Below are 12,454 nucleotides of genomic sequence, written 5' to 3'. Positions count from 1 at the left end.
GTAATTTTTCAAATAATATATGTTATTCCCTTCGTCTTAATTATACAATTCGCGTAAAATTTTGAGAGTTAATCGAATTTGTAATATTTTAAATTTATTTTTTAGTACTATTTAAAAAGGAAAAAATTAAAATATAATGCCCAATGTATTCAATTATTCCATCTGTTTCTCCTTTTTGACTTAATTGTGTGAATGTTTTTAATTTATTATCATCAAATTTTATAAATAATATTCTTTTAGAATTTTATATGAAGTTAAAATCAGATAAGTATATTAATACGGATATTGTAGTAAAGTAATGAAAGAGGACAAAGAGGAATGAGTGAATGGGGACATTATAATATGATGTTTTTGATGTATTTTGTAGGGTTAGAATAATATGTGGGACCCATTGGGTGTATTTGAGTTTGTAATAATGAAAAGGAAAGCCACGTGGACGGTTATGATTAGGTAATTAGGATGGATCTATTAATGAGGACTTTCCTCTTGTGTGTGAAGGTTTTTTGGTCAATTTGAGGGAAGCACACGTGTCGAAAGAAGAGTGAATTTTATTCACTCTTCTTATATAGTAATAGTAATACGAAGTGTTTATATGAATAACTTTTTCTTCAGTTTCTTATTCTTTTGTTTTTATTATATATCATATGTTATTTTTCCTTTGCTTCAGTTAAATTAATTATTATTCTATTTTTTTTCATTATTCTATTATTTGTTTCAAATTAACTTAGTTGAATATGAATCTTTTGAAAATAGCCTTTTTTTATTATTAAAATAGGAATAAAATTTACATGCATAATTAACATTATTTTTTTCAAACTTTACTTATAAAATTAAATTGAATATCTTATCAATCGTCTTCTTCATGCAATACCAATATATAGTGCTACTATGCAATTGAAAATCCCAAAACTTATAAAATTCGCAAGTGTAAGATTTAGAGCCACTTTATAGTAAGACACAATTTTTGCTTGAACTTTTTCCCTTAACCAGCATCATATAACCCAGAGACTTTCAGTCTTCAGATGCAAGTATATAAATGCATCATGTATTTGTAACATAAAATGAAGCTTCTTTAGTTTTACCAAGCAGAGTTCTTGCAAACTATTTTTACACAACAATTTTAAAGGAATGGGCGAATATCACCAAAACTAAACAGAGAAATTCAGTGGGATCAAACCCAAGGTCGGCAGGCAGCAGTCATGGCTGCTACGGTTCCAATACTATAAATCCTAAACAATCTGCCTTAATTAACTCAAAAACAATTATAAAATCAATCGAAATAATTCATGGAGAACCTATTATCACGTTTTCAATGGAGGAAAGGCAAGACTTTATGATCGAAGAGGGATTACATCAAGCAGTAGTGTTTAAATTATCCCATCGTGCACCAGATTTGAATGTATTAAGGTCAATTTTACCGAAACATCTTGGTACCAAGGGCAATTGTTTAATTGGCTTACTTGCTCCAAGACAAATTTTGTTGAGGTATGATCAAACCACCACATACGCCACCCTTTTCAATTCCAATACTATAAATCCTAAACAATCTGCCCTAATTAACTCAAAACAATTGTAAAATCAATCGAAATAATTCATGGAGAACCTACTATCACGTTTTCAATGGAGGAAAGGCAAGACTTTATGATCGAAGAGGGATTACATCAAGCAGTAGTGTTTAAATTATCCCATCGTGCACCAGATTTGAATGTATTAAGGTCAATTTTACCGAAACATCTTGGTACCAAGGGCAATTGTTTAATTGGCTTACTTGCTCCAAGACAAATTTTGTTGAGGTATGATCTATATGAAGATTATGAACTAGCTTTATCTCGCTCAGTTAATTATCTTCTCTACAATGGAGAGGAGCACCAATGTAGGGTTTTTCCATGGTCCATTGGAAATAACCCTTAGGGAGGAAACGACGTTAGTTGTGTGGTTTGGATTTCTTTACCGAACTTATCTCTAGATTTATTTGCAAAGAAGTCTTTGTTGTCTATAGCATCAGCAGTTGGGAAACCAATAGCTATAGATAAAGCTACTCAAATCAAGTCAAGACCTAGCACGGCTAGGGTCAAGGTTATACTTGATCTAATGGAAAAGCTTCCAAATCGTATAAGGTTGCAGTTTGTGGATGGAAAATCTGGTAAGTTGATCGAGGTTTTTCAGGAGATTGTTTATGATAATCTACCTTTGTATTGCAATTATTGTAAGCACCAAGGTCATGATGAAGATAGTTGTCGTTTGAATTCGAAAATAAATCAAAATAACAAACAAATTGATGATACCATTGAAGGTGCTTTAAAAGGTACTACCGATAGTGAAAAGTATCAAGGCGATGCGAGAGAGATACTAAATGAAAAAAGAAAGACCGTAAATGTCAATCAAAGTAAAGCTACTTTTTTAGATCAATAATTGGTTGCTTCCACTTTCGAGCAAAATCGTGTAAACTCAATGGATGTTGATACAAGTAATATTGGTGTTCAAACAACTACCGCAAACAAAGGTGATTGCAATAACCAACAGGCTGCTACTAATGAGGTGCAATCAACAGAAGATGGGCTGAATTTGATGTCTAATGCAACTAAAAACGCAGGAGGAACACCAAGAGTTGGGGTTGATGCGCCGCGAGTTGATTCAGGGCACAAATTAATGGATTCTAGACAAAAAATAATGAATACATCTAATGTTGAAGATGCTGAAAATTCTGGGCAGCATGTTTTGCAAGTTGAAAACGAGAATCCCATTAAAAACTGGACACTGGTTGCACACAAAAGATCAACTAGTAGTCGGAGCATTTCCCCTACTAGTCAAAATAATTCTCCATGTAGTGAAAAGAGTTCGACTGGGAATTTTCATAATAGTGAGAAGAGGCAAGATACTAGTAATGCCTCAAGAGACTTATTATGTTCGAATAGCTTTAATGCTTTATTGAAGACTACTGGAAAGCAAGTAAGGTTAACAGAGAATGACCACGATTTGATCCAAGAAAAACAAGTCTCACCACCTGCTTTACATAGCAAATTAAGTCCAGAAGCTTCTGTATTTGTGCCTAAATGTGTGCTTGCAAGGAAGAATGCCTTAGTGTCAAATACAATTGATTTGGGTGAGGATTCTCTTGATGAAGATGGAGTGGATTTGGGTGAGGATTCTCTTGATGAAGATGAGGAAGACAATATGTTGGAGATTTGCTTTGATAGAGTGGCTAGGGAAGGAGATATATCACCTAGGCAACAAAGAAGTGGAAGCAACAAAAGCAAAAAGAAGACATGTGGAAGGCAACATAGTTGGGACGGTAAAATGACTGAGGAGTTTGTTCCAAGGCACATATCGATGCGACAGGCAAAGCAAAACCATTTGATAGTATCAATAGGTTCAACTAGATCCAATAAATCCATAAATAAGGTATGAATCATCAAGTGTTGTTGGATAGGTTTGAAGAAGAAGACAAGAGAAAAATACTTCAAGCTACTTTTGATGGGAAATCAATCTTTTTTAATTCATACTTTAGTAATAGAAAGTTTGAGGCTGATAACTCAACTTTCTTCTTGATTGACATATTTTTACATTATTTAAGCATCCTCATTTGTAATATCATCATGGAGTGTATTACAAACTCTGTGATGATCAGAAAATATTTAGTTCTCTCTAATTCATATTTTATTCATGTTTGTTAGGTAGCAGAAGTTAGGTACTTCATTAGGATTAGTAAGGTAAGACCTAGCCTCCCTTGCTTGTATTTGACCCTATTGATATTTTTTATGTTTAATAAAAGACCGCTAGACACTATCTAGTGGTAAATTTGTTTTTAAAAAAAACCAAAACTAAACAATGTTTGGTTTATTTTTTTAATTTTTTTGCAAGTATTACTCAAAAACAAACATCACAAGAATATTTCTATGGATTTATCACTTCAAAATAAATAATAATAATAAATAAAAAAAAGATATCCCCATTAGTTTTAAAATGGTAATAATATAAAGAACCCTCCACCCCCTCTTTTACACTTTTCCAAGGAATTCTTTTGTTGGGAAGAAGAGGAGGGACATTATCTTTGTTTGGTTGCATTTCATTTTTTTAAGGCTGTCATCTTACAAATAGGACACACATTCTTCAGCATTAGCCACTGCTTTATGCAACTGCTATGGAATTCATGTCCACAATCCAATATGCCCATGTAATCTCCACTTGTGTATTCCTCCTGATTAATGTAAAAGAAAACCGACGAGATTTATTCAACAATCCTTCTCCAGTAATATCAACAAATTATAGTGTAAAACCATTAGAAAGAGTCTCACCCGACATATACAGCAAGGCGACGATGACCCTCCATATACTGGCTCATGCTTTCACTGTTTCATACGTCCCAAAATGATTTCTTCACTCAATCCGGTGTTCACATTTCCTATATGTTCTTCCAATGCCAATAATTCCTAAGGAATGCAAAGTACAATATGAGAAATCTATTACAAAATTTAGTGATAGCAAAACACAACCATATTTACCTCGTACGACATGTTATCAACATCGAGCCTCATGCCTCTATGTCTATCATGCAACTCCGCGACATTGTTGACTAATGGATCAAGCATCATATAATCCTGCCAAAAATTCAAAAAAAAATAAAAATAAAATGAACCATGGTGTCTATCAAGGACCCAAAACTCAGTCAGCTTCCTGCTAACAAGTGATCAAGATGTGAAACCGGCATAACTAAGTCAGATGCAATTAGGTTTCATTATCAAAAAACAAATAACTGGCCACTAAGAACTTAAAACACTATTGGGTGGAAAATAAACAAATAAACACCTTAGTAGGAATATTTTAAGCTAATCCTAAAATAAAGGCTAAAAACAAGGATATTGCATCATTGAAAAACTTCTGAGAAATATTTTTCATCGAAATCAACTATGCAAGTTGACGAATGCCTACAAGTGTGGGAGTGATTCTAGTCAGGGAAGGCCAAGATAGTGCAGCGCGCCTAAGGCTTGCGCTAGGCGCTCACCATTAGGCTGAGCCATATCGCATCTTGCTGGTAATGAATTGATTCCTGAATCTTTGCTTGGTTTAGGCAGGTAAGTGTTAATAAGCTCCTTAAGGCTTTCATTAATGTATATATAGGTAACCTTATATTTCTCCTCATTGAAAAAAGAAAAGAGAAAAAGCATAGGTAACTAGATCCATTACTGGCTAGATCAGCATCTGAACAAACATCATCAACCAAATTCTGACAAGTATTTATAAGGAACAGCTTACAAGCATCATCAACCAAATTCTGACAAATATTTTTCACCCAAACAACCTAATTGGCAGTCTAGTAAAAATATCATTCGTCGGAAATAAGAGAATATAGGTAATTTGTTTTCCTTCCAGATTTCTGTGGCTGGACAGGACACTATTCTGGCCATATTTCTACCCCTAAAGCTTATGGAGCAAAGATTACAAGTAAAAGTAATTATGTGTATAACTTTTCGCAGGCCAGCAAATCAATAGATATTTCATGCATCACAGTGTGCAGATCATGAACTACATATCATTCATTAAAAGTACACATGTAAACTAGCTGAACATTCATTGGGATATCACAAGGTTCAAAACAAAACCTCGGATCGCCTGTTCTCGCCCCTCCGCATGGCATGCAGGACTTGACGAATCTGTTGAATGCAAGCAGCAACATTTAGTAAGTAATTAGAAATTTAACGGTAGGTCAAAAGTATCTCAGAAGGCAGGCATAAAGCAACATAAAAACAGCTGGATTTATTCAAAAGGTGAACTTGACAGAACAAAAATCCAGGACAAACTGAAGATCAAGCTACACCCAATTAGTGGAAAAAGTGAAACTATAAAGTATCAGCTTCTGTAAAGATTAAGGTAAAAATTGTAGGTGCTACAGTTCACATTCATTCTAAGTTCCAAGTTGTGGGCAACATAGCTGTAGAAGTACATAGATATCTGTGAGAAGTGATCATGTATTAGCCTTGTTATTATTTAATACCTTGTTTGGTAGTGTTTTCAACGTATGTATGTATTAGGTATACATCCTATTCGGTATTATAGGGTGTATAATTAATACATAGCAACCCATGGTATAAGCAATACCAGGGTTATTAAAACATGGATAAGCATGGTTAACCTTGAATATACCAAACCAAAGTGGATAAGACATAATCCCCGCATAACTAATCTCAGTATTACTAATACACCCTATTCAGTAGTACTATTCTTATACATCCTACTAAACAACCTCTTAAGCAAATTGCAATCCTTAACCAATCCAGAAGCTATACTCACGTGCTAATTGTCAAAAGAACTATAATTAGGCATGTGCTTCTGTTCATGTGTGATACCAATACTTGGACTTGAGTGTTGGCCAGTACATGAAACACTAATCTTAAACTAAATACTAACCAAATAAACAACTAATGTAACAGTCTTCATAGCACCACAAGATGAGCAAGTAAGAAAAAAGGGGAACATGAATAAGTAGATGAAAGGAAGAAGACAAAATAGTAATACAAGAACAACTATTTATATGTTCAACAAGCCAGATACAAGATGAGAACAGTTGAAAAACATTGATGGACAAACCAAAGTACAACAGTTTTAATACTATTTCAAACACAAACCTCCCGTACCATTCTGTGGCGGCCCTCGATATCAGAAGCTAAACCACGCCATCCATCTACATCATTACTTGGGAAATCGGCCATCAAAGATGATATAAGTTGGTTTCGATGATTATGACGGCTACTAGATCCCCGGCTACTAGATCGCAATGATATCTCTGCCGCCTCCACAGGAGAAGCAGCTGAAGATAGAAGTGGATAATGACCTCTCTGATTTCCAGACTCGGACTCAACAGGTGGGAGGAGAGTCCAAGGAGAAATTTCAGAAGAATTACGAGTACTACTGTTTGCTAAGTTTTGATAAGGTGTCCATGCAGTAGGAAAAGTTTGCATACTTGGCCCACGGCTGAGTGCAGAACTAGAAGGCGTATTTCTGGAATAGCTTCCATTTGAAGTAGCTAAACTCCAATTAGTGGTATCCTGTACAATATTTTCAGTCTCAGGAACAGGAACAAATGGAAGAGGTTCCCCATTATTTCTTATTGAGCTCCGGAAGTTAGCATCATCTTGTGATGCAGCATATCTATCAGCAGAAACCACATTTGAACTTGATGAACTACCACCTCGTGAATTAGAAGATATATTCCAAGGAACTGGATGCAAACCACTTGGAACACCAGAAATGTGCATTACGCCAGAATGGCTTCCTGAGTTACCTGCATTCATTGGCTGTGAAATTGGTTGTCTGGAGCCCAAATAATTAGATACTGAAATAGGTCGAGGAGTTACAAGAGTAGAGCCAACACTAGAATGCCCTAAATCTGTCCCAAGATTCCGTCCACTACCAGAATTTCTGGCAGAGGTTTCTGCAACTCCACTAGCACCCACTCTTGTACCAACCCTATTTCTTGGATAAAGGTTTTCCAAGTGATAAGTATTCTGCACACTTGCAGATGCTGGTGATATGTTTAAGTTGCTGGAAGCATCATACTGACTGGGAAAATTGTGCGGTATAATGTTCACAGGTTGTGTATTGGAGCTTGAACTTCTACCACAAGACTGCCCAGAACTGCCTTCAAGGACCTTGCGCTTGCAGGATATACCCCGAGTACCCATGGAAGAATCTGATATATCAGGAGACCTGGCCCAATAACTAGAACTACCTGAAGAAGTACCAGCATTGTAAAAGACACCAGAAGCAGGACGCTCCGCTTCCCATCTGCTGCTAGAAGTGTAGACAGTTGGAGATACACTTGGTCTCATAACGAGCCGAGTGTCACCATTATTGTATATGCCACTTAAGTTAGCATTTGCAGGCCTGTGAGCCGAGGCAAGATTTGGTAAAATTGGAGGGCTTCCAATCAGATGACTTCCAGCATATCCACTTGTTGAACTCTCAGGATGGAGGACATTGGATGGTCCAAATCGCATCTCTGCTGACTTTGGATTAGTCAGGACATGATTACTTGATGAAGAAGGCCAATCATGTCCTATTTTCAAATAACTACAATGTCCAATGCCATGAAAATTGGCACTGGAGCTGGACTCACCTTGATCCCGCAAACTGCAGTTCTGTGTTGTATAACTAATACCATTAGCACGTCTACGATTTTCTCTAGCAGGAGAAAGCATGGAATTCGATAATTGATCCTCCACTGGATTTAGAAATTTATTCCAAGGGGCTGTCGGATCTCCAGAAGCATTACTTGAAACAGATCCCTGATTAAGATCGATAGTTTCTGGAAAGGAATCTAGTATGCTTCTGTTCCCTTGCATCTTGGCCAATTATGGCAAATCAAGGCCTTGAGTGCACTAGTGAGGAAATTCTGTCAAAGAACAAAATTAACAATAGTTGATATCTTGAAAAGGTTAAAGCATAATATCACTGGAGAAAAGTGAAAATATAATAAAACCTAAATTGGTTATATAACTTCTGTTGCACTAAGATAGTAATTTCAGCTGCGTATAGAATCAGTTCACAGCAATCATAAGTCGAGCAAAAGCTAAAAGACACAATTGGTAAAGCAACTGTTAATTTTAGCTGAAGGCTTTCAGTTTCCATCAGAATAACCAAGGCACCTCATGCAGGGCACAAGTAACACAAGGAAACTCTCTTATAGGGTGAACATTTGAAGAATGTTTTATCATTTCTGAGGTTTAATTTATGCTTAATTTCCAGCTCATCAGTTGATCTAGGTTTCAGCTTATTTATTTAAGTTTTTAGACAGATAATTTGGTGTATTCTTGTAGTGGTTCCACAGAGAACTTCTTTAATAGGTTTTTAGGTACGTTAATTGCTTCCTAGATTATTGTTGAGTCCCAATTGTCTTAGGATGCAAGAGCAAGCTTGTTTCTATGTTGAAGTAGTTCTATTCGTAGGTAAGAACAATTTTTTCAGTCTAAAATTGTTTCTTTTACTGTTCTTATTAAGTAGAGCTTATCTATGAGAATTGTTTGTTAGTTTCAAAGCAAGCTTTATTGCTTTTTTGGTTCTTCTGTAGCCTTACCTTGGGAGGTTTAACCATAAGGAATTATATATCTTATCCTTGACAAGTTTTACCTATAATTAATTCTAGGTGGGTCCAAGACTCCTTCCTTTCCTCTCCCCATCTTCTTCTTTTTTATCATTTTTCTCCCTGTAGCTACAGTCCAGGTGCTACTTCCAATCTGCATTTGAACCAGTCTCATATTTCTCCCTACATTTATCTTTTACCTTCACAAAAACAGCAGCAATACTCTGGTTGTTAAATCCTCAGAGAGAAACATGAATTAACCACAACAACCAGTAATTTTAGTTCCAACGGGGCCATCCTACTGGCCCCCAGTTATAATTAACAGCCATTAGCAATAAGTTTCAATATGGCGTTGAACACAACTACTAGAAACTTCATAAGCAGAACCCATGTTCATCAACTAATGATGAAATAAAGCTACATGGAATGATATGAAATCTGCTGATCACTAATGTAACAAGGCAACTACGATAATCAGCAGCATGAGAAAACGTTTTTCCTTAGTCGCATAGCTTACCTGAGAAATTGTTAAGTTACTTCAAATTTATAGTTTGTTCACAAATGAACACAAATTTTTACTTTGTTAGCAATTGAACACAAGTTCTCACTTATCCAATGATATTACCTTTAGATACTCCACCAAAATATTAGCCTGTCAAAAGTTGCTTCAGACAGTTGGAATTTTCTCAAACATGATACTTACGACCATTTAATTGCTTGGTTCTGCAGCTTGATTGGTAAGCGTGGAGTTGTGACAATGATTCTACCTAAAAAATTCTTGAGGACCTAGACAAAAACAATTTACACATGAGTTACTCATAATGCTTACCATGCCACATGAATAGTGCCAGAGTGAGATGACAAAAGATAAAATAAATCTTGTGTATCCTATCAGCGTTGTGGAAAAAAAAAATGGATCCAGACTTCCACCAAATACAAGTACATTTGGTAGAAGAGCCAAATTTTCCCAAGTACGAAAGACCAACTTAAACTTAGACGACTGAACAAACACAAATGGGAGAGTATGCCTAGTTCCAAATAATAATCTTTACCCCCAAGCTATGACTTAGAATCGTTGAATAAAATAGAGTCATAGACTAAAAAGAGTAAACCATGCTTTAGACCTTCGTTGGCAAAGGTGATTAGGAAAGGTTAACTTATTGTGCATGTTTAACAGACTTTTCTTTTCTTTCCCCACAAAAGAATACTTTTTCAATAAATACCAAAAAACAGTAGAATAAAGTTAACAATAACTAAATAACAGCAATGAGGCAATGTCACTTCCTTACTACTTTTTGGACAAAATCATTGGACAAATTAAAGCAATTCACTAGAAAATAATGCACTTGATTCACATCTTGATGCATGGCTGACAGATCCTCCCCGAGCAAAAGTGAAACCACTTATATATAAAAATTACTTAGGGGGCGTTTATTATGAGAGACAATGAATAATAATCCCAGATTATTTTATCCCGTGTTTGGTTAGGGTATGTGTATTTGTTAGTCTTGGGATTATTTATCTCACCATTTGTATCACAATGTAGGGACAATTTATCCCATATAGTATATGGTGAAATCACTTTGTCTATCCATACCAAACAACCCCTTAAGGTCTTATTTACATAAACAACAATTCAAGGAATATTCAGGTTCAACATTCTTCATTCTATAACAACTGAAAAGTCGATACCTCAGGCCTTATATAGAAAAAACATTATTATGCTGATAAAAGATTAATTTCAACAAGTACTGACTGTAATCCACACATAAACTTTTCACAATATAGTAGATATCCTAATAGTCAGTAAAACAACAACAAGAACAAATACCCCTTAGTCTCAAACAAGTTGACAAGAACAAATACACCTTGGTCCCAAACAAGTCAATGAACATGTTTATCCAATTAAATTCATTGCAAAAAATAAAATAAAAAATATTAGAAAGAAGTAAAAACTTGTATTGATACCACTAGTATCTGAACTCAATTGAATTGCAGATCCGCATTACAAAAAAAAAAAAAAAAAACAAGTAAAAGGGTGTTATCGTCAGTAACAATTATTCTTCAAGAAAAATAGATGACAAAAAGCTGAAATTTCTTAGTTAACAGAGACATATATTCAAGAAAATTAATGGGTCGATCAAGATACCTGAGAATCAGATGATCGGTGAAGTGACAGAATTTTCTGGGATTTCTATGTATTGGGGTTATGGGCTTTGCTTTTTCTGTATTAAAAAAACACTATATCTCCATTGGAGATGAGGGTTTCGTTCTTGGTGAAGGGAAATGGAGAGAAATTGAGTTTCTTCCTCTCTATCTGTATGTAGGTGTGGCTCTGTGTCGGAAGTGAATGAACAATTAATCTCTCATAAATGTACTATTTATGTTTTCTAATTAGTTTGACTAGCCCGGCCCTTCGATTTTTTCTGCTTAGTTTAGTTAGCCCAGCCCTTTATAATCAAATCGAAATTAATAATTCTAATAAAAAAGTTATTTTTACTCTATTAATAAAAGTTATTAATTTAGCTGACGAGAGGGAGTTGCTCGGATGGTAAGCACCCCTCACTTCCAACCCGAAGGTTACGAGTTCGAGTCACCAAAGGAGCAAAAGGGGTGGGAGCTCCTAGGGAGGGTAAATAAAAAAATTATTAATTTAGCACTTTTAATAATGATATTGATTTTTTTTAATATTAGATAATTAATTTTTAATGGTTTGAAAAATATTTTAACAATTTAATCAATAATTTGATAGTAAATTAATAAATTATTTCTAAATTATATTCATATCATTAGACATATAGAGTCCATGAATTAAGGTTTAAGAGCATGTTTGAATTGATTTATTTTAGGTGCTTTTAAGCCAAAATTATTTTTAAGTAGTTTTATAGTGTTAAGATAAAATAAAAAGGCTTTTGAATTATAAGTCATAGCCAAAAGTCAATGTAAACTAGTTCTAGTTTCATACTTTTATTTTTAATTGTCTCAAACTTTCGATTATTTTACAAGGTGTGAATAATTGTGTTTGAGCAAGATGTAATATGTCAACTTATATGTATGATTCATTTGGTTTGTCAACTTATTTCTAATAAGTGATTTTCAATGATTTTCTTTGGTGTGAAATCTTAATAGTTAAACATAAAATTGGACTGACAATGATCAATAACTGATATCTTAACGGTTTATTATGTCAAGCACTCGATAATGATAAATCGAACCAATAAATTTTAATATTGAACTGAATCGATTGATATGCACACCTACTCGTAACAATATTTATTTATGTTACTAATTGACTAGAGTTTATAAGTCGATTTAAATAGCTTTAAAATAGTTACTTTCTCAATGAAAATTTTGAATCTACCACAGCTAGAATCAGAG

At 34.6% G+C, this 12,454-nt stretch overlaps 1 protein-coding gene across 1 annotated transcript; it reads right to left on the bottom strand.

Moving 5' to 3' along the window:
* Positions 1-3,932: 3,932 nt before the first annotated feature.
* Positions 3,933-11,489, bottom strand: LOC102587147 (E3 ubiquitin-protein ligase MBR2-like). The gene is made up of 7 exons (XM_015308271.1): positions 11,226-11,489; positions 9,702-9,862; positions 6,633-8,389; positions 5,601-5,651; positions 4,503-4,598; positions 4,296-4,430; positions 3,933-4,198 (listed from the first exon to the last, which is right to left on the bottom strand). Exons 3-6 carry the CDS (start codon positions 8,337-8,339, stop codon positions 4,347-4,349), a joined length of 1,938 nt encoding a protein of 645 aa, XP_015163757.1. The 5' UTR covers positions 8,340-8,389; positions 9,702-9,862; positions 11,226-11,489; the 3' UTR covers positions 3,933-4,198; positions 4,296-4,346.
* Between the last annotated feature and the right edge of the window lie 965 nt (positions 11,490-12,454).

The sequence above is a fragment of the Solanum tuberosum genome, unplaced genomic scaffold, assembly GCF_000226075.1.
Source record: "Solanum tuberosum cultivar DM 1-3 516 R44 unplaced genomic scaffold, SolTub_3.0 scf00073, whole genome shotgun sequence".
NCBI classification, from domain to species: Eukaryota; Viridiplantae; Streptophyta; class Magnoliopsida; order Solanales; family Solanaceae; genus Solanum; species Solanum tuberosum.
Note: the sequence above shows the minus strand (reverse complement) of the source record. Positions and strands in the feature narration are given on the sequence as shown.